Below are 22,123 nucleotides of genomic sequence, written 5' to 3'. Positions count from 1 at the left end.
TTACACTTTGCGGCCACCGGAGTTTGACACGTGACCAGAGTTTGCATTGAATTGTGGGTCATCTAAACCTCCAAAATTATCAAAGTTCTTCACTTGCTCCGTCAAGCTAAATCGAGGGGGCAACTTTTGTGAATTGGACCTCAACTTAATATTGTAGTCGAACTGCATCTGGTTTCGATGGGGATTGACGCTAGGGAAAGTGACAGGCAAGAGGGCTGAGAGGGTAAAAACTTATGTTTGGACTGCAGCCCTTGTTTTCTAAGAATGTGTTAGCTAGCTAAGTTAGCAAAGTTATGAATACAACTCCCATCTGCTCTAGACATCGGGATGCGATTTGAGAGCACCGGTTAGCTCCAAACGTTGTTATGGCTTTGACTGCCTGCTGGCAGTGAATTCAGAGTCATTCAGCCATACAGTGTAAGATCTTAATTTGAGCCAGTTTGGTACAGCAACAGGAAATGTGAATTAATATGTGAATTCTAATTAATGGAATTATTTTGTAGGGGTTGATACATTTTTTGTTCGGGCAAATCAAGTCCGTCATTTGAAAGTGGAAATTACAAACTTTAAAATACTTTTTAAACCTCAAACACACTACAAGTTTGCATTAGCTGCTGTACAGTAAAATTATTAGCAATAAAAGAGTGATCAATTTAAGATCCTACATCGGTAGTTATATTACAAACATAATTGTACCATGTTCCCATGAAGCAATTGTAATGACAGTCCACCACAACATGCCTAAGAGTTTCCTGGGTAGTCAGAGTTCAATTCCAGTGTATATTAGAAACACAGTTTGAGATCATTGTGAGGGGATTTTGCCAATGGTTTAATGGGGAATTGGGAAAAGGTTGTCCGAGGTTGCAACAGTAACCAAGAAGGGCGGAGATCCTAGACTAGTTAGTGGGTTGACTTGTTAGATTGTGTGGTGTCTGTTTAGTATTGAAAAATATGATAATTAATAGTATGCATTTTATTTTCATTAGTCATTCATATGACTAATCATAATACAAAATACTCCATAACTTATAGTTTGAAAATACATTGTCAAAGTAAAAAACACATTATCCATGAAAAGGAGCTTTTTGAGAGATGTTTCACATTAAAGAGCAACGCAGAAGTCATTCAGATACGAAAATAATTCCAACGCAAAAGACACAAAGATTACAAAAGAACAGTCAGTCAACCAAATGTACGGATATATTAGAGAAATTCTACTGCAGACGTTTGTTCCACTTCTCCCACAGTCCAAGCTTGCAAAAAGGTCAACATTTTCAGCATCACAAACACAGAGGCTAAAGCCATATGTCCTTGCTCTCAGCTTTCAGTTCTTGGCAGTGTCCAGCGGGTACTCATGCATCTGTCCGTCATCCACGGCACCCTCGGGTAGGTGCACAGTCATGGTGCAGGCCCGGATCCCTCCCAGTGGTTCTAGTACGTTGAACACCCGGTCCCACTCATCCTTCTCTGGGTCATAGCGCTGCACAATATCCACCATGCAGCGGCTGTTCCAGGAATAGCCCCCCACTACATAGATCTGGCCCTGGAACACGGCCACCCCCACATCACTCTGGCCCCATGGCATGGCTGCCACCACCGTCCACTGGTCCACCTGGGGGAAGATATAAAACACATCATAATAAGATCGGATCTCTGATTGGCTAGCTGCCTCACAGAATTCTGCTTTTCTCCCCTAATAATTTCTCCCTAGAAAGCTCCTAAAACTTCCGGACATGTGACCATCAAAGTCAGAACAGTTAGGATAAGGGTAGGGTATCGAGAAAGTGGTCAAATTGCTTATCATATTGTTGGGACCAAAACTAAGGCCTGTGCCATGCCTTACCTCAGGGCTGTAGAACTCACAGTCCAGTACGTCATCGTAGTCGCTGCTGCCCCGGAAGTGGTTCCCTCCCATCACGTAGAGCCGGTCGCCCACCGTGCACATGCAGTGGAGGCCACGCAGTTCCATCATGTCGGCACGGTGACTCCATGTGTCAGTCTCAGGGTCATAACATGACAGCTCCTTCTGGAATGTGTCCTGTGTGATGCCACCTGTTGGATCAGTGGATTGACAATGGTTTTATTAGATACCATGGAAACATGTTTACTAAAATACAGTTTTATGTGTACAAATTAATATCCTATGGTTTTAATAAGACAAACATTTCAATCCATCCATGACATTTTCATCTGACGTGGAATACACCACAGTCAGAGAGAGTTCAAGGGGAGGGCAGTGTAACTTTGGTACTGTAGCATATGTAAAGGATGGGCATTGAGAAGGAAAGAGTGATGGTGTAGGGGGCTGAACTGTGAGGCAGTGGTCGGGTGCTCTTCTACCCACATGATCAACATCATCACCAGCATAGAGTGGGGCAGAAGCAGTAGGGCCCTAGTGTGAAAAACAGAAACAGGAAGGATGTGGTCTGGTGCTGTGAGCTGCAGAGAGCTGTGACCATTATTCCATTACACCATCCTCAACATGTCCCCACGCCTCCGATGGAATCCACCTACTCTTTGCCATACCATCCCCACTCACCCTTAGGCTCAAACTACTTAGCCACTGCTTTGTAGCAACACTTGGATGCTGAAATGAATGCATATGAAAAATTATACATTTTCTGCATGGACTTTTAAAAGCATCTGTTCAGAATAGACTGTTTTCTGGTCGTCTCCGCGAGCATAAAATCGACACAATTGCTCTTCAGAGAGCTGTGGTTAACCTATTCTCTGACCCATTTCAACTAAAGGTCTTTGTGTTTCCTGGCCCTCAATCCCATATCTACAACTTCTGTTCCCAACATGAGAAATTGGTTTCTACTCCAAGGTTGCTAGGAGACCATCATAGAAATCGACCAAGATGAGAATGGTAACCGTTCAGAGCTACTATGTTATGTTAAAGTCTATCAAAGCTGTTAAGCGGCGGGAGTGGATTAAAGCAGGTCAACAACACATTCTTTGTTTGCCTGAATACATTAAGTGAAAACCTATCCGGTCTGACTGAGCTGATTGCATCAGGACAGCAATCACAGTCAATTCAAGCCTTCACGTTGTAGGTTTTAACTGTTTGGTGAGTCTATCAAAGCTGTTAAGCGGTGGGAGTGGATTAAAGCAAGTCAACAACACATTCTTTGTTTGCCTGAATACATTAAGTGAAAACCTATCCGGTCTGACTGAGCTGATTGCATCAGGACAGCAATCATAGTCAATTCAAGCCTTCACGTTGTAGGTTTTAACTGTTTGGTGAGTTTGTATTCTAACTCTCAGTGGTCTGAGAAACTTACCTGAGACATACATCAGGTCACCATGGACTGTCCCAGCATGCCCGTAGTGGGGGTCGATCATGGGTGACACGAACATCCACTCGTTCTTTCTGAGGTTGTAGCACTCCACTGTGTCTAAAAGAGTAAAACAAACGTAAATTCACTCGATATGCACCTTAAAGATCACTATTTCTCTGTAACAGATTGCAGTAAAAACATCTCTAGTACACTAGTGCCCCACCGATCTCTCCTGAGGCATTCCTGCCCCCAACAGCATACAGCTTCCCCTTCAGGGCGCTCAGGTGGAAGAAGGTTCTCTTCTCATTGAGCGAGGCTACCTGCAGCCAACGGTCGAAGCGCGGGTCATAGCGGTAGACGCTGTCCACCGCCGTCTTGCCCTTGGTGTCGTAGGTGCTCTGGCCGCCCACGATGTAGAGGAAGCCCCCGAGCAGAGCCACGCCGTGCTGGTAGCATGGAACCTCCATGGGCCTCAGCGCCCTCCAGTGGCCACTCTCCTCATCGTACAACCTCAGCTCCCTGCTCACTACCAGCTGTTGCCGCATCACCCCACCCAGCGCAAGCAGGTGTGTGGCGTCGGACCGGATGCGCGTGCGCTCTGTCTGTAAGGAAGGTTGGAGGAAGGGCATCATCTGGTAGTTGCTGGCCTCTAGCAGGAGGTTTACGCAGGCCGTGTCCGAGCGCATCATGGCTGCCCCGCCGTCGTCGTGCCCCTCGTCCTCCTGGGAGATCTCGAGCAGCTCCGTGGGGGTCATGAGGGGGAAGCGGACGTGGCGCATCAGGGAGTAGGCGGCGGTGCGGCGGGTGGGAGGGTCGTGGTCCAGCCAGGAGCGGGCGATGCGGTACAGCTCCATCTCAGAGAAGCCCTTGAGGCTATCGCTGGCCAGGGCGTTGGCTAGGCTGTGCTCGGAGAGCAGCAGGTAGCGGCCAGACTGCAGCAACACTGACAGGTTCTGACAGACAAACTTCCCAATGTGGGCCTGCACGTCCTCCAGGAGCAAGTCCCCGGCAATGCGCTCCACCTCCACACAGTTATCAATAGTGATCTACCACACACACAGGAAAACAAACATGACTGGATTAACTTGTGACAGGTCTCCTGTCTTTACATTGGCCATGCTTTTCACTATCTCTTCAATACACCCATTCGGGTACATCCACCTGTTCATTGTTTCAGTGCCAGTAAGTAACCTGATCAACTCACCTCAGTGCTGAGCAGCTCGTTGCAGAAGCTGAGGACAGGGAGCACTTGTAAAAAGTTGGCAGCCTCCAGAGTGTCCTGCAGGTTGGCCATACTCAGACTCAGCCGGGATGTGTAGATGAACTCTATAATGTTCTTCAGACCCGTCTTGCTCACACCATGGAGCTTAATCTCCCTCATCTCCTGCTCTCTCATACCCCCTAGAGAGAGGGAAAGAGGAAAAGTGAGAGATATAGAGGGTGAATGATGTTACAGTTAAGGATGTAAGAGTGCAGGAATTTTCAAACATAGTTTGAAAATGGTCTGAGTGGACGTGATGAGAGCAAATACAGTAAGAGAGAGACTTTTCATAGGCTCAGCCCTAAAAGACTCATCTGTGAAAAAATATGACTTACTTACTTACTCGATGACTGTTCTCGATCACACATTGTCAAACAATCACATTGACAATTAGTGGCATATTGAAATATATTAACATATTGCACATATTGAAAAACCTCATTGAATGTTATTTATCACACACTAACCTGTGAACATGGCTTTGAAGTAGTCGCAGGCGGAGGCCATAAGGACTCTGTGTACTGGGAAGGTGTCACTGCTGTCCCCAGGCACTAGGATGACATCACACAGAGTCTCATCACCTCTGAACAACTGAAACCCCTGAAAGGAAGAACAACATTAATTTGACATCTATGGTCACTACACATGCAAATATCATCCGTTCACCTACTCTGCGTCTCACGAAGACACGGCGGTTTGAACCAAAAATCTCACATTTGGACTCATCAGACCAAAGGACAGATTTCCACCGGTCTAATGTCCATTGCTCATGTTTCTTGGCCCAAGCAAGTCTCTTCTTCTTATTGGTGTCCATTAGTAGTGGTTTCTTTGCAGAAATTCGACCATGAAGGCCTTATTCATGCAGTCTCCTCTGAACAGTTGATGTTGAGATGTGTCTGTTACTTGAACTCTGTGAAGCATGTATTTGGGCCTCAATTCCTGAGGCTGGTAACTAATGAACTTATCCTCTGCAGCAGAGGTAACTGCGTCTTTCTTTTCTGTGGCGGTCCTCATGAGAGCCAGTTTCGTCATAGCGCTTGATAGTTTTTGCGACTGCACTTGAAAAAACCTTCAAAGTTCTTGAAATGTTCCATATTGACTGATCTTCATTGTGTCAATGATAGCAGATTGATTGATTTCAAAGTTTTTAGATGAGTGATGAGAAGAGAATCGTCCAGGCCATTGGGTATCTCACTACACCCTCATATGCCATGTCTTGAAATATGCAAATAGATGGATTAAAAGTAAGTTTACATTGTAATACTACTGACATCCAATTTAGAATTTGTGAATTTTGTTTATACTGGATTAAGTGTACATTTTAGTTAACTGTAATTTAGATAGTTATGCTCCAACTTTCCCTCCATCTTGTGCCAACATCCATTCTTCTTAAATCTTGGTTCCAATAGATAATATTTTTTTTCTAAGAGATTGTAGTTGGATGAGCTCCCTGCAAGGTTTTGTATATCTTCCCTATCATATGGACATTCTTTTCTGACTCAACTAATATTCCCTCCAACTTTTAACTTTTATTTGAAACTACTTTTTAATTCTGTCATGAAAATAAATGTATTTCCTATTACCAAGTCCTTTCCAGGTGGACGAATTTATCGGTGAATTCTGAAAAGCTATCCAAGGATTGTACCATAAGGTTGTGTTTTTAGGGAGTGATATTGTTCCTGTAGAATACTTTTAATTCACTTCCATATTGTTATAATGTTCTTAACTACAAATTTGTTAATGTTCTTAGCTTTATCCTTTGAAAATAGATAGGAGAAAGATTTACTTTTTATTCTATTAATTTTATTTGCACATAAAGTATGTTATGACCGAGTGTACTTTTTTAAAGAATGTCTTCAGTGGGGTAATTGGTATTACTGAAAATAAATACAAAAACGTTGGTAGCCATGCCATTCTAAAGAGGTTTATTCTACCTGTAAGATTTCTGGGAAGTTTATTCCATTTAATTAGATCTGCTTTCATATTGTTGAGTAATGGAATGAAGTTATCTTTATATATTTGTTGTTTGTTGTCACTTATTAAGCATCCTAAGTATTTCATATTTTTTGTGGTCCACTTAAAGAATAGCTGTAGATTGAGAGTTATTCTTTTTCTTTTTCCTACTGCCATTATTTTGTTTTATCCACATTCATTTTATATCCTGAGATTTTTTAATCGTCTGTAAATATCTTCAGCAAAGGGTGCATTGAGTTTTCAATATTGGTCAGGTATATCAGGAGATCATCTGCAAATGAGATTAGTTTATGAGTTTATATTCATTTATATTTACCAATACTGACACTTGCTACGTTTGGGTCCTGTCTAATTCCTTCTGCAAGCGGTTCAAATGCCAGTCAAACAGGAGGGGGAGAGGGGACATCCCTATCTTATTTAATCAGACTGTCACAGGTGTGCATACTGGTAGCGAAGGTGCAGAGAGTTGTGAACAGGCATCCACTTGATTTATGCAGGAGTAAACAGCAAACGGACGCAACTGTGTAAAAACCTCCAGCAAAATGGAAAAAGTGCAAAGCGCGAAAACAGTCACAAAAGCTATAGTTTACCAAATAAGCATACTTCGTGAAATAAACACGGAACATGGAAAACCAGCCTGGCGCGTCACATAAAACCCGTAACACAAAACAATACCACACAAGGACACGGGGGGAACAGAGGAACATATATACACAATGTGATTAGGGAATGTAAACCAGGTTTGCGGGGAACATACAAAACAAATGGAAAAACAAAAAATGGAGCGGCGAAGGCTAGAAGGCCAGTGACTTCGACCACCGAACGCCACCCGAACAAGGAGAGGAGCCGACTTCGGTGGAAGTCGTGACAGTACCCCACCACCTTGACACGCGGCTCCAGCAGCTCACCGACACCGGTCCTCGGGGACGACCCGGAGGGAGAGGTGCAGGGCAATCCGGCCGGAGATGGTGGAACTCCCGCAGCAGTTTAGGGTCCAAGACGTCCGCCACCGGAACCCAGCACCTCCCCTCCGGACCGTACCCATCCCACTCCATGAGGTACTGAAGGCCCCTCGCCCGACGCCTCGAATCCAGGATGGAACGCATGGGGTACGCCGGGGCCCCCTCGATGTCCAGAGGGGGCGGAGGAAGCTCCTGCACCTCAGACTCCTGGAGCGGACCAGCCACCACCGGCTTGAGGAGAGACACATGGAACGAGGGGTTAATACGGTAATCGGGGGGAAGCTGTAACCTGTAACACACCTCGTTCACCCTCCTCAGGACTTTGAATGGCCCCACAAACTGCGGGCCCAACTTCCGGCAGGGCAGGCGGAGGGGCAGGTTTCGGGTCGAGAGCCAGACCCGGTCCCCCGGTGCGAACACCGGGCACAGCACACTGAAGGTGGAGATGGGCGGCGTCCCATGTTTTCTCCACATGCCGGAACTAGTCATCCCACCGCAAGGGCCTCGGTCTGAATCTGATGTCAAGGAGCCAGAACCGGCTGATACCCAATACACACTGGAAGGGGGTGAGGTGAGTGGAGGAGTGGTGGCGTGAGTTCTGGGCCATCTCTGCCCAGGGCATGAATGCTGCCCACTCCCCAAGCCAGTCCTGGCAATAGGACCTCAGAAATCTACCCACATCCTGGTTTGCTCTCTCCACCTGCCTGTTACTCTCAGGGTGAAAACATGAGGTAAGGCTGACCGAGACCCCCAGACATTCCATGAACGCCTTCCAGACCCTCGACGTGAACTGGGGACCCGATCAGACACTATATCCTCAGGCACCCCGTAGTGCCGGAAGATGTGTGTAAACAAGGCCTCTGCAGTCGGTAGGGCCATAGGGAGACCGGGCAAAGTGAGGAGATGACAGGACTTAGAAAAACAATCCACAATGACCAGGATCGCGGTGTTACCCTGTGAGGGAGGAAGATTGGTCAGGAAATCTACCAACAGGTGTGACCACGGCCGTTGTGCAATGGTAAGGGTGCCTAGGAGTCTTGCACTGGGCGCACACCGAGCAGGAGGAAACAGAAACCCTCACGTTCTTAGCCAAAGTGGGCCACCAGTACTTCCCACTAAGACAGCGCACCGTCCGCCCGATACCAGGATGACCAGAGGAGGGTGACGTGTGGGCCCAGTAGATCAGCCGGTCGCGGACAGCAGACGGAATGTACAGCTGGACACTGGAGGGGAGAGGGCTCTGTACGTAACGCCTGCTCAATGTCCGTGTCCAGCTCCCACACGACCGGCGCTACCAGGCAGGAGTCCGGGAGTATGGGAGTGTGATCTGTGAGCCGCTCCTCTGTGTCATACAGCCGGGACAGTGCATCTGCCTTCACATTTTGGGAACCTGGTCTGTAGGACAGGATACACACAAAACAAGTTAAAATATGGCCCACCTTGCCTGACGAGGATTCAGTCTCCTCGCAGCCCGGATGTACTCCAGGTTGTGGTGGTCAGTCCAGATGAGAAAAGGGTGTTTAGCTCCCTCAAGCCAATGTCTCCACACCTTCAACGCTTTACCCACAGCCAACAACTCCCGGGCCCCCACATCATAGTTCTGCTCTGCCGGGCTGAGCATCTTCGAGAAGAAGGCACAGGAGTGGAGCTTCGGTGGCGTGCCCGAGTGCTGAGAGAGCAAGGCTCCTATCCCAGCCTCGGACGCGTCCACCTCCACTATGAACGCCAAAGAGGGATCCGGATGGGCCAGCACGGGAGCCGAGGTAAACAGAGCCCGTAGGTGCCCAAAAGCCATTTCCGCCTCAGCCGACCACTGCAAACGTACAGGACCCTCCTTCAGCAGTGAGGTAATGGGAGCAGCCACCTGGCCAAAACCCCGGATAAATCTCTGGTAGTAATTGGCAAACACTAAAAACCGCTGCACCTCCTTTTTCCATGGTGGGAGTCAGTCAATTACGCACGGCTGCAATGCGGTCACTCTCCATCTCCACCCCTGATGTGGAAACGCGATACCCTAGGAAGGAGACGGCCTGCTGGAAGAATAGGCATTTCTCAGCCTTGACGTACAGGTCATGCTCCAACAGTCGTCCAAGTACCCTGCGCACCAAGGACATATGCTCGGCACGTGTAGCGGAGTATATCAGAATGTCATCGATATAGACCTTTACAGCCTGCCTGTGCAGGTCCCTGAAAATCTTGTCTACAAAGGATTGGAAGACTGATGGAGCATTCATTAACCCGTATGGCATGACAAGGTATTCTTAATGCCCTGTGGTGGTACTGAACGCTGTCTTCCACTCGTCCCCCTCCCGGATACGCACCAGGTTGTAAGTGCTCCTGAGATCCAGTTTAGTGAAGAAGTGCGCCCCGTGCATTGACTCAATCGCCGTGGCGATGAGAGGTAGCGGGTAACTGTACTGCCACGTGTTTTGAATGAGACCTCATTAGTCAATGCACAGGCGCAGACCTCCCTCCTTCTTCACGAAAAAGAAACTCGAGGAGACGTGAAGTGGAGGGCCGAATATACCCCTGACACAGGGATTCAGAGACATATGTCTCCATAGCCGCGTTCTCCGCTTGCGACAGGGGATACATGTGACTCCTGGGAAGTGCAGCGTCTACCAGGAGATTTATTGCACAATCCCGCTGTCGATGGGGTGGTAATTGAGTCGCTTTCTGTTTGGAGAAGGCGAGAGCTAAATCAGCATTTTATGGGGGGATGCGTACGGTGGAGACCTGGTCTGGACTTTCCACTATGGTAGCACCAACGGAAACCTCTATACACCTCCCAAAGCACTCTCTCGACCACCCCGTTAGAGCCCTCTGTTGCCATGAGATGGTGGGGTCATGACGAGCCAACCTGGGAAGGCCTAGTACCATGAGAAACGCAGGAGAGTCAATGAGGAAGAGACTGATTCTCGCCTCGTGACTCCCCTGCGTCACCATGGCCAGGGAGATGGTGGCTTCCCTAATTAACCCAGACTCTAATGGTCGAATATCTAGAGCGTGTACCGGGAAAGGTCTAACCACAGGAACAATGGGAATCCCTAAAGTAAGGGCGAACACTCTGTCAATAAAATTCCCAGCAGTGCCTGAATCGACGAGCGCTTTATGCTGGGAATGCGGGGAAAACTCAGGAAAACAAACATGAACAAACAGGTGGTCAACAGAGGGCTCTGGATGAGAGTGGTGCCTACTCACCTGGGGTGATGCCAGAGAGCCCTGCCTGCTGCCTCGACTCCCAGAGGGACCAACCCGGCACCGACCGGCAGTGTGCCCTCTGCGGCCACAGTTGGTGCATGTGAAGGCTCCAGCCTCCCTAAGCTCAGCCCCTCCCAGCTCCATGGGCACCGGAGCGGGGGTGCTGGAAGATGGAACCGACCGAGGCCTCTATGGACGTCCGCGGGTGACTAGCAGGTTATCCCACAGGATGGACAGATCCACCAGTTGGTCAAAGGTGATGGTGGCATCCCTGCAGGCCAGCTCCCGCTGGGCGGCCTTGCGCAGGCTGCATCGGTAGTGGTCGAACGTCCGGAATTCTAGGGCGAACTCCTGGGCGCTGCTCGTCCCCTGCCTCAGGTGGAAGAGCCGCTCCCCCACCACTCTACCCTCAGGCGGATGGTCAAAGACTGCCCGGAAGTGGCTGAACTCCTCGAAGTGGTCCAACGCCGCATCTCCTTCTCCCCACCCGGCGTTTCCCCACTCCAGATCTCTCATGAGACGAGGACACCCTCTCCCTTCCCGAGGGAGCTGGGTGAACTGTGGACAGGTATAGGTCCAGCTGTAATAGGAACCCCTGGCACCGTGCTGCCGTCCCATCATACTCCCTGGGAAGGGAGTGACTCATCCCGCTGGGATTGGATCCAGGAGGGATGGGTAGAGATACCCCTGGTTGTGCTGGTCGAGGCGCTGGAGAGACTACCTGTCTCTCCCAGTGGTCCATAGTCTGGACAACGCGATTAATCGTGGCGCCGAGATGTTCCAGCATCGCTGAGTGTTCTCGGACGCGTTCCTAGACTCCTCTACCCGGGGTACCTGCTCCCGCTGACTCCATGGATGGTGTGGTATTCTGTCATGGGTGTGCGTACTGGTAGCAAAGTCAGGTGCAGGAGAGCAGAGAGTTGTGAACAGGCGCACACTTTATTTATGCATGAGTAAACCGCAAACGGACGCAACAAACGGTGTTGGAGAACCATATGCTTTTTTTCCCCATCATTGAGCCCGTGGGCATTACATGCTGCTCTTTACTGGTATAAAATCAAAGTTAACCTTATCTGTTCTGTCTATCATTTAAGAACCAATTAAAATATTTTAGCATACATGACATATGAGGGCAGTGGGCATTCCATAGAATGGGAGGATCATAGTATAAATACATAGTTATTGTATACATTACATATACAGAGTGTGTGGGCATGCGGGCTGAGCAGAAATAAAATGTAAAAACATAAAGCAAAGTATATATTTTTTGCGCAGACTCCTCTCCTAATGTTACCCCCAAAAAACTGTGGATACATACATTGTACATACATTTGAAGAAAGACTGCCACTTACGTAAGTACTGGGGTTGGTTTGTATTACGTTATAAATTAAATTATAATGGTTGGTGGGGGTCTACTTAGGGTGAGTGGGTCCTCCGAGAGACTGAAATGGGATGAGTGGAGGCCCCACACACACCTCAGAGAAGTATCTGATGCCCTCCCAGTCACCCAATCTCCTGGATATGGCCCCTCTCCATTCTCACCAATAACCACCATTAAATCTAAGTTGTAATTTCAAACAAGGAATAATAAATGATTCGACATCCTTTCCTAATCTATCCAGAACTCTAATTTTTACAACAGGTTTACATGTTATAAAAAAAAAAAAAATACAATGACATTGTAGTATAATTCCTTTCTTCTCTTTCTCCCAATCCATATCCAATTCTCTTTATCCCACCCAAGTCAAGCTTATTCCCACCTCCCATATTTACCCCCCCCCCCCAAGCGAAGCTTGTCACCACTTCCCTCCTTGCCCTCCCTTACCCACCCAGTTTATCCCAACCTCAGTCTTCCCCCCACCCTTCTTCTCAAACACATTCACACCTCTATACATTTATTTACTATAATTCTTTACTATGCATCTGCTTACTCATCCGTTCTCCTTCATTCACACACAACATATATTCGATGCCTCCGCACACCCATCCTTCCTACACATATTCATATTCGGCCTCCTTCACTCTCCCATTCATATGGGACAACAGTTGAGGCTGCTGAGGGGAAGATGGCTCATAATAATGCCTGGAATGGCGTGTAATGGATGGAATGGAGTGAATGGAATGGTATCAAACACATTAAAAATGTTTTTGATACAATTCCATTTACTCCATTTCAGCGATTATTATGAGCCGTTCTACCCTCAGCAGCCTCCACCGACAAACACATACCCACACATACACCCACTCACACCCTCTTGCACACACACACACACACACACACACACACACACACACACACACACACACACACACACACACACACACACACACACACACACACACACACACACACACACACACACACACACACACACACACACACACACACACACACACACACACACATCCATAGAACAATTATTAACTTTTATAGTCTTTTCAGTGTCCATGTATTTCATTGTATTGGGTGGAGGGGGAATTAATATTGTCTCAACTTACGATAAGATGGTCTTGGGCATCAATGTATTGTGGCAAAGAAGGGGGTCGAGTGATAAGTGGCAGATATGTGAGAGCAGAACTAATAAACGGGCTCTGCCCGATCACTAAAATGGCCAACCCTGTCAGAACTACAGATCACAAAATGGCCGACCGCCAAAACTACAAGTCCCAGAAGCAAGGGGAACCCTCAGAAGGTGGAGCCGACTCACAGATAAAGGGTCAAGAAAAACCAGGAAGAGGAAGAGAGGGTGCTGGAAGGATCTATGAACAATAGAGAAAGAGACTATAGAGATTGGCTGGATTTACCGTGTATGAGCTGGATTGTTTTGGACTTACCTGTTGGCGTTTGGACCTGGACCTACCGAGAACCCGATTCGTGTACCGAACCCTGCTATCCCTGACCTCGCCTACGGCCTGGGTGGACCAGGACGGAGAAACAAACAAAGAGGTACTGTCCTGTTCGAAAGAACTCTCATACTTGGGTGATTTGGTGACAGTTTACCACTTAGTTTGTGACAAACGCTCCTAACCTTGAAGAGGTTTGCCACACGTGGTGGAGGATGCGGGCATGGACTAACATACCACTGGTTAGGTAGAAGAAAAAAATAAATAAATGTTCAGTTAGCACTCCAAAGGGGAGTCAGGTTTTTTTTTTTTGTCTTTGTTTGGTTAGGACAGTTTTTCAGGAAAATGAGTATGGAGGGAGCCATACAGGCCCTGTTACAAGCGGTGGCCGCCCAACAAGAGGCAACTAGAGCTCAACAAATAGCTCATCAGGATGCAATGCGAATGTATCAGGACACGTTACAGGTCCAGCACCGCACCAACCAGCTGCTCAGAGAAGAGCAAGAGAGAAACACCCGGGAGTTAAGAGAAGGCCTAAAGGGGCTAGCGGACCAAATTGGGGCTCAATTACCAGCTGCAAATACCCAGAGGAGGGCCAATCATTTTCTTCAAAAAATGACAGCGCAGGATGATGTGGAAGCATATCTTACCACCTTCGAAAGGACGGCAGAGAGGGAGAAGTGGCCAAAAGAAGAATGGGCAGGGCTTCTGGCACCATACCTGGCAGGGGACGCTCAAAAAGCATATTTCGACCTGGAGTTGAAAGATGCACAGGCTTACGATAAACTAAAGGGAGAGATCCTGACTAGACTGGGAGTGACCGATACTGTGAGGGCACACCGCTTCCACCAGTGGTCCTACCGACTGAGACAACCCCCACGAACACAGATGTTCGACTTGATTCACCTGGCACGGAAATGGTTGCGACCAGAGACCCAGTCATCCGCCGAGATCATCGAGACCATCGTTCTCAACCAGTTTCAGCGAGGTCTACCCCAAGAAGTGAGACGATGGGTTGGCCAGAACGAGGTACTTTCCGCCGACCATCTCGTGGGCCTGGTTGAACGGTATTGTACAGCAGGAACAGCTGAGCAGGCACAGGAGGAAAGATTGCCGTTCCCCAGGCATGGGCGATCCATCGGACAGGGTAAGGCTGTCCCAACATATAGAGGGGGAAGAGAGCAGTGTGGGGCCATGAGGAAAGAATCCGAATCAGGCCGAGACACTAAGGGAAAAAACGGAAACCGGGACTGGGTGTCGAGGGGGTCTCCCCCCCGAACCCCTATTATCTGTTACAATTGTAATCAACCAGGACATATTGCAGCCTACTGCCCTATTAAAGAAGAGCCAATGCAATGTAACCTTGGTGAAAATTAAGATGATATACGGTATGCATGTCCTGTTGTAACCACTGTACTTGAAAGATCAAGAAACAATCATATGTGCAGGGTGAAGGTTGAAGGGAAAGATGTTGAAGCACTGCTGAATTCCGGCAGTATGCTAACCCTGGTCATTGCAGGCCTAGTGCCGACTCATAAACTGGATACAAGACAGGATATCAGTGTTACATGCATTCATGGGGATACCCGTCTGTACCCCACGGCCTTAGTGAGCATACAAACAGAGGACGGTCTGCTGGATTATGAGGTCGGCGTGGTCCCAAAGATGCCATATGATGTAATATTGGGTAGAGACTTTCCTAACTTTGCGAAGTTAGGCCACAAGAATGGCATATTTGAGAAGCCAACAACCCTGACCAAGCAAGAAGAAGCATGGGGCCTTCAACCAAAGCCAAGAAAACAGGTCTCCCAGGGGACAACATCACAGGTGCTAGTAGGGGAGGAGGAGGATGAAGTGGCAAACCTCGCTGATAACGAACAGCCCGGTACTAGTGGGGCTGGGGTCGATCTGAATCCAGAGGACGACGATCTAGAACCAGCAGACCTGGCAGAGTCCTTGACTAATTTTGGGACGGCCCAAAACCAGGATCCAACCCTGCAACAAGCCAGAGCAGATGTGCAGGTCGTAGATGGTACTCCCATAAATGGTGGGATGATGCCTAATAGTTTTCCCCACTTCATCATGAAAAGGGGTTTGGTGTACAGAATCTAGGGGTTGAGTCTAGGGGAAAATAGGGGTTGATGTGGTGGAACAGTTGTTGGTTCCCACTCGGTACCGGAGGACAGTACTGGATCTAGCTCATGGGCACATTCTGGGTGGACACCTTGGTATCGATAAAACCCGAGACCGGATTGTAAGGAGGTTTTACTGGCCAGGAATTCAAGCTGAAGTGGCTAGGCATTGTGGAGAGTGCCCGGAGTGCCAGTTAACAGCTCCCCGACCAGCTTTTAGAAGCCCGTTAGTGCCACTCCCCATAATCGAAACGCCATTTGAGAGGATAGCGATGGATTTAGTGGGCCCACTGCCCAAATCCGCCAGAGGGCACCAATACATTCTGGTCATTCTAGATTATGCCACTCGCTACCCAGAAGCCATTCCCCTTCGGACGATGACTTCCAAAAATATTGCAAAGGAATTAGTGCTCTTGTTCACCAGGGTAGGGGTTCCAAAGGAGATCCTTACCGACCAGGGGACCCCCTTTATGTCCCGCCTTATGGCGGACCTTTGTAAACTGTGGCAGGTGAAACAGTTGAGGACATCGGTTTACCATCCTCAGACGGACGGGCTGGTTGAGAGATTCAACCGAACCCTGAAGTCAATGCTTAGGAAGGTAATCGATAAGGATTGGAAAAACTGGGATTGCATGTTGCCGTATCTGATGTTTGCCATTAGAGAGGTTCCTCAAGCGTCGCTGGGGTTTTCTCCCTTTGAGCTGGTATATGGGAGGCATCCCCGGGGAATCTTAGACATCGCCCGGGAAACCTGGGAGCACCAATCCACCCCTTATACTAGTGTCATAGAGCATGTCACGGCAATGCAAGACAGGATAGCCACAGTCATGCCCATCGTCAGAGAGCACATGAGACAAACACAAGAACACCAGAGGCACACTTATAACCGGCAGGCTACCCTGAGGGAATTTCAACCGGGAGATAAGGTGTTAGTGCTGATCCCCACAGTAGAGTGTAAACTACTAGCCACATGGAAAGGGCCATATGAAGTACTGGAGAGAATAGGAGAAGTCAATCGGATCCGACAGCCAGGTCGACGGCCCCAGGAACAGATTTATCACATAAACCTGTTAAAAGCATGGAGAGAGAGAGAAACACTAATGGTCAAATACCCCACACACATTCAGGAGACAGCCGAAGTAAATATTTCACCCACTCTGTCCCCAGCGCAAGTACAGGAAGTAAAGACCCTGATCCAGAAAAACAGAGATGTGTTTTCAGAGGTACCTGGCTGAACTGAGGTTACGGCTCAAGATATCATTTCCCTACCAGGGAGAAAAGTGAGTATGAGGCCATATCGGGTACCCGAGGCTCGACGGGCCGCGATTAGAGCAGAGACTGAGAAAATGTTGACAGCTGGAGTGGTCGAAGAGTCACATAGTGAGTGGTCTAGCCCAATTGTGATGGTCTCCAAGCCCGATGGGTCGTTGCGGTTCTGTAACGACTTTCGGAAGGTAAATGAAATCTCGAAGTTTGATGCCTACCCCATGCCCCGAGTAGATGAACTACTGGAGAAAATTGGTCATGCTCGGTACATTACGACCCTTGATCTGACAAAAGGGTACTGGCAAATTCCTCTGATCCCCAGGGCCAAAGAAAAGACAGCCTTTGCAACACCTGACGGTTTGTTTCAATACACCGTCATGCCATTCGGCTTACACGGGGCCCCAGCCACCTTTCAACGGCTCATGGACAAAGTCCTAAAACCGCACAAAGCATACGCCGCAGCTTATTTAGATGATGTGGGGATCTACAGCCCAGATTGGGAATCCCACTTACCCCGGGTACAGGCAGTGTTAGATGCCCTTAGAAAGGCAGGGCTCACGGCAAACCCTGCCAAGTGTTATGTGGGGTTAGAGCAAACAGAGTATCTGGGATACACTGTGGGAAGAGGGTTAATCAAACCCCAACATAAGAAGGTGAAGGCAATTAGAGAATGGCCGAAACCAGTAAATAAGAAGCAGGTCCGAGCCTTCCTAGGGCTGACCGGTTACTACCGGAAGTTCATCCCAAGTTATGCCACAGTGGCCGCCCCACTTACCGACATGACTAGAGCCAGAGGGCCAAACATGGTCAAACGGGATGAAAGGGCCACCAAAGCATTTAGGACATTACAGGAGGCTCTCTGCTGTAACCCAGTGCTGGTGGTACCAGACTTCGAGAAAGAGTTTGTGGTTCAGACGGATGCCTCAGAGGTCGGCTTGGGAGCAGTGCTATCCCAAGAGATAGAAGGGGTGGAACACCCCATCCTGTTTTTAAGCAGGAAGCTGGAACCACGGGAAACCAACTACTCAGTCGTTGAGAAAGAGGCGCTGGCAGTAAAGTGGGCTCTAGAAAGCCTGAAGTACTACCTGCTGGGGCGCCACTTCACCCTCATCAGTGACCATGCCCCACTCACCTGGATGCATAGGGCTAAAGAGAAGAACGCTCGGGTGATGCGGTGGTTTTTGAGTCTCCAACCGTTTCATTTTGACTTGAAACACAGAGCAGGGAAGGAAATGGGAAACGTGGATGGGTTATCCCGCATGCATGCATATTTTGCTGCGGTAGCCCGACCTAGGGGGTTGGATCTAGGGGGAGAGATATGTGGCAAAGAAGGGGGTCGAGTGATAAGTGGCAGATATGTGAGAGCAGAACTAATAAACGGGCTCTGCCCGATCACTAAAATGGCCACCCCTGTCAGAACTACAGATCACAAAATGGCCGACCGCCAAAACTACAAGTCCCAGAAGCAAGGGGAACCCTCAGAAGGTGGAGCCGACTCACAGATAAAGGGTCAAGAAAAACCAGGAAGAGGAAGAGAGGGTGCTGGAAGGATCTATGAACAATAGAGAAATAGACTATAGAGATTGGCTGGATTTACCGTGTATGAGCTGGATTGTTTTGGACTTACCTGTTGGCGTTTGGACCTGGACCTACCGAGAACCCGATTCGTGTACCGAACCCTGCTATCCCTGACCTCGCCTACGGCCTGGGTGGACCAGGATGGAGAAACAAACAAACAGGTACTGTCCTGTTCGAAAGAACTCTCATACTTGGGTGATTTGGTGACGGTTTACCACTTAGTTTGTGACAAACGCTCCTAACCTTGAAGAGGTTTGCCACAGTATGTAACCTACTGTAGTGTGCTTATCTGTTTATTCCGCTTCTGCTTCTCCTCAGGGCACTGGTCTCTCTCTCATCAACTGGAAATGTTTCCTGCAGCCTGTTCACGGTACTGCCGGTAATCGGAGTTGAGACTTGATTTCTTTTTCCTCCAGTGACTGTCTGATTGGAATTAATTGCTTGTGTTTTTTCCTAAGCCTAGCACACACGTCCTGGGCGGATCGAATGGAATGGCCCTGGACCTTGATCTCCTTTCCTCCCTGTGCCTGCAGAATGTTGACTTTGGTATGATAGTTCCACAGCTTAAAGATTACCATGCGAGGGTATTTAGAGTTCTTCTGCTTCAGGCAGATCCGATAGCATTGCTCCAGATTCTCTGGTGATTCATCCACACCAAGCTCCTCCAATATCAGCTTGATCACGTAGCTGGAAAGGTCCCCTTTTTCCTCATCTTCCAGTAGGGACAACATATTATTTTGTCTCTATCTGTTTTCTAGCTGAACCAGTTCATCTTCTAAAGTTTACACCTTTGTTTCCAGAAGGCAAATTTTGTTGTCTTCTTTGTCCACGTGCCTCTCCTGTATATGCATATCTGACACGATAGAATCTACTTTAATTTCAAGCAAATCTACTTCATTTTTTTGGTGAGCATTGAGAGCATTTTAGCTATGTTTTCCTGGGTATCATTCAGCTGTTCGTTGCTCTAATTTGCATCTCCAAGTTGTTCTTTCTCTTTACCGCTAAGGAAAGCCAAGGCATGTCGGATTCGAGTCTCAGTGTCACTTTACTCACAGATCGGTTCGCTGTTGTGTATTACAGGCCGCTCGCTCTCTCCCGTTTGTTTAGGGATATTCTTGATCTATCAATTTTAAAGGCTTAATTTAAACTATGCTGCCTGGATTCTACATATAATCACAGTTTTGACAGTACAAAACGGAATAACTATCTCCCCATGTATCCTATTGATATATGCATGTGTTGGACACCATTCAGATAGATTACAAAAAGAATCGTCCTATGATCCTAATACATCTTGACAACTTTCTCAGCGAAGTAATAACCCCAATAACCCTTTCATAACTCTGGCTGGTGTATGAGTGGTGTGGTTGGGTTGTACCTGTAGGACTGCAGTGCCATGCTCATTGCTGCTGAACATCCTGGTTAGAGGCCTTGGAGGGAGGCTTGGCTTCAGGTTGATATCAGGGGGTTTCGGGGGAAGCTCCAATGGTTTAGGTGCTGGGTCTGGAGGGGTTGGAGGTTTTGGAGTTGGGGGAGTGGGTCTGTCAACTGGGGCCGGAACTGGGGCCAGAGCTGGGGCCGGAGCTGGGGCAGGAGATGGTGCTGGGGGTTGGACAGGTTGGGGTGGAAGTCTGGGGGGCTCTCTAAGAGAGCCTCTGCTCCCCAGACGAGACAGTCTCCTGTGAAGCCTTCCCGGCCCACTCTCCTTCTCCTCACCACTACCCCTGGAAAACAAAATAACAGGGGTCCTTGCTGTACCATCTTCAGCTACTGTAGTAGTTTAGTCCACTGCTTGGCAGCTCACATTGCAGTTTACTGAAGCAAGTACATTCTAATATTGATTGTTATGAAATATACAGTATTTAGTCACTATACTCTACTATTCAATTACCTAAAAATGACCCCAAAAATGTGATCAGCCTACCCCATATCAGTTGGTGTGTCGCTGGATTTCCTGTTGCACCTCTGTGAAAGGTTCCTAAACAGATGCACAAGACAGCACTAAAACAGGGCAGTATTAAATTGATGTCTGGTCTGTCAGTACCAAATAATTTGCTGTTTTGTTTTTCAGAGCCTCTTCACTCTGAACAAGCTACAAAATGGGAAATGAAACTGTTGAGTATGTCTTTGTTTTATATGTAGGTTGTCTGGTAGGCAGCATGACTCACTTAATCAACAGGCCCAGGGAACATATGCAGATGTGGGGCTTTCCTGATAACATTGTTACTATACTATGTGTATTTTCTGTAAATGTTAATACATTGAACTCCTGTAACTTAACTCATTAACTTCTCTATTTTAATGTCGTTGTCCTCAACTTGATTATGTTGCAGCATCTCATATTTCTTAATTTCTTTAATTTTGGGGAAATGTGTGTATTGTTTTCTATTGTAAAGTATACTGCACTGTTGGAGCTATAAACATAAGCATTTCGCTCCACCTGTGATAACATTATCAAAACACGTGTTCGCGACCAATGAAATGTTATTTGATTTATCGTGCTGTGGTGTTGCTTCAATAGTTCCACATTGGTTGATGTTTCAAGTGGATAACAGTAGTGTTTAAGATCTAACTCAGTAGCCTCTGAACACTGAACTTATGCTTCACTTCGTATTCATCATTTGTATTTCTATTCTTTATTTTGGGTCATGGCAGTTAGTTTCTGTGCAAGACTGTACTCTAGATCAAGTGTACAAACTTTACACCTGCATTAACATAAATGATAGGAAAGGAAGGAACCTACCTCGAAACTATTCTTTTCAACAGGTTCTCTTTAACCGAAAGGCCTTCTTCTGACATATAACCAACATACAGCAATCTATTAAATTCTTTACAGATCACTAAATGTCTCCTTGCAGCAGCTGGATGCAGAGTGGAAACGTTATATAGAATGGGGTAAGCAGCAACACAGTCAGTTTCTCACAACTAACCAAGACCTCAGCCACTTCCTGTGTCAGTTCTCTTTCTCTCTTTTTGTTCTAGCCCTCCCCACTCTTATTTTTACACGTTATTTGTTGTAAAGACAGAAGCATACAACGACTTCCCACTGGGCACATACTTCAAATAAACAACAATTTAAACAACAATTTCATTGAAATGACATGGAAACAACTGATTCAACCAGCGTGTGCCTAGTGGGTTTTTGCTCATCCCTTCAGTCCCTAGAGTCTCCTATATTTCTCTAGTGTCAAATGTGGCACTACAGTTTCTTACAATTTATTTTTTAGAATCCCATTATGATCTCATGTTACTATGATGTCATATCTAAAGAAATGTCAATTAAATTGTCAGAGGAAACAAATAACATACAACATCAAATATTTTAGCATCAAATCAAACTAAATGAATGACAGGAAGCAGAAAGTTTTTCAAAATATATTTTATTCTCAAAGTGGTTTTACAGTAGTTCTCATCTCATTGTGTCTCCAGGGTTCTGAATCAAACCACGCTGTTGTTCTCAGAGGATTAGGAACTGGAATGCCAAACAGCCCTGTTACATCACTCTATCAACCAACTACACTCCTCTCGCTTCCACCTCACCAGCCAGAACAGTTATTACAATCAAACCAGAAGGGATCAATCATTTCACCCTCAACCTTTTTTGACTGATGGATCTCTGTTGG

General features: G+C 47.4%; 1 protein-coding gene across 2 annotated transcripts; it reads right to left on the bottom strand.

The window, feature by feature from the left end:
• Nucleotides 1-952: 952 nt before the first annotated feature.
• LOC124046072 (kelch-like protein 9) lies at nucleotides 953-21,444 on the bottom strand. Of its 2 annotated transcripts, none has more exons than XM_046366052.1 (9): nucleotides 21,244-21,444; nucleotides 20,425-20,478; nucleotides 19,879-20,224; nucleotides 5,010-5,142; nucleotides 4,486-4,682; nucleotides 3,505-4,327; nucleotides 3,285-3,398; nucleotides 1,844-2,052; nucleotides 953-1,612 (listed from the first exon to the last, which is right to left on the bottom strand). In XM_046366052.1, the coding sequence occupies exons 1-9, from the start codon at nucleotides 21,297-21,299 to the stop codon at nucleotides 1,325-1,327; spliced, it is 2,220 nt and encodes a 739-aa protein (XP_046222008.1). In that variant the 5' UTR covers nucleotides 21,300-21,444; the 3' UTR covers nucleotides 953-1,324. The 2 variants fall into 2 exon arrangements, with proteins under 2 accessions (XP_046222008.1, XP_046222018.1); XM_046366062.1 differs by having other exon boundaries at nucleotides 20,425-20,501; nucleotides 21,244-21,394.
• Nucleotides 21,445-22,123: the final 679 nt, after the last annotated feature.

This window comes from Oncorhynchus gorbuscha, linkage group LG01, assembly GCF_021184085.1.
Source record: "Oncorhynchus gorbuscha isolate QuinsamMale2020 ecotype Even-year linkage group LG01, OgorEven_v1.0, whole genome shotgun sequence".
NCBI classification, from domain to species: domain Eukaryota; kingdom Metazoa; phylum Chordata; class Actinopteri; order Salmoniformes; family Salmonidae; genus Oncorhynchus; species Oncorhynchus gorbuscha.
Note: the sequence above shows the minus strand (reverse complement) of the source record. Positions and strands in the feature narration are given on the sequence as shown.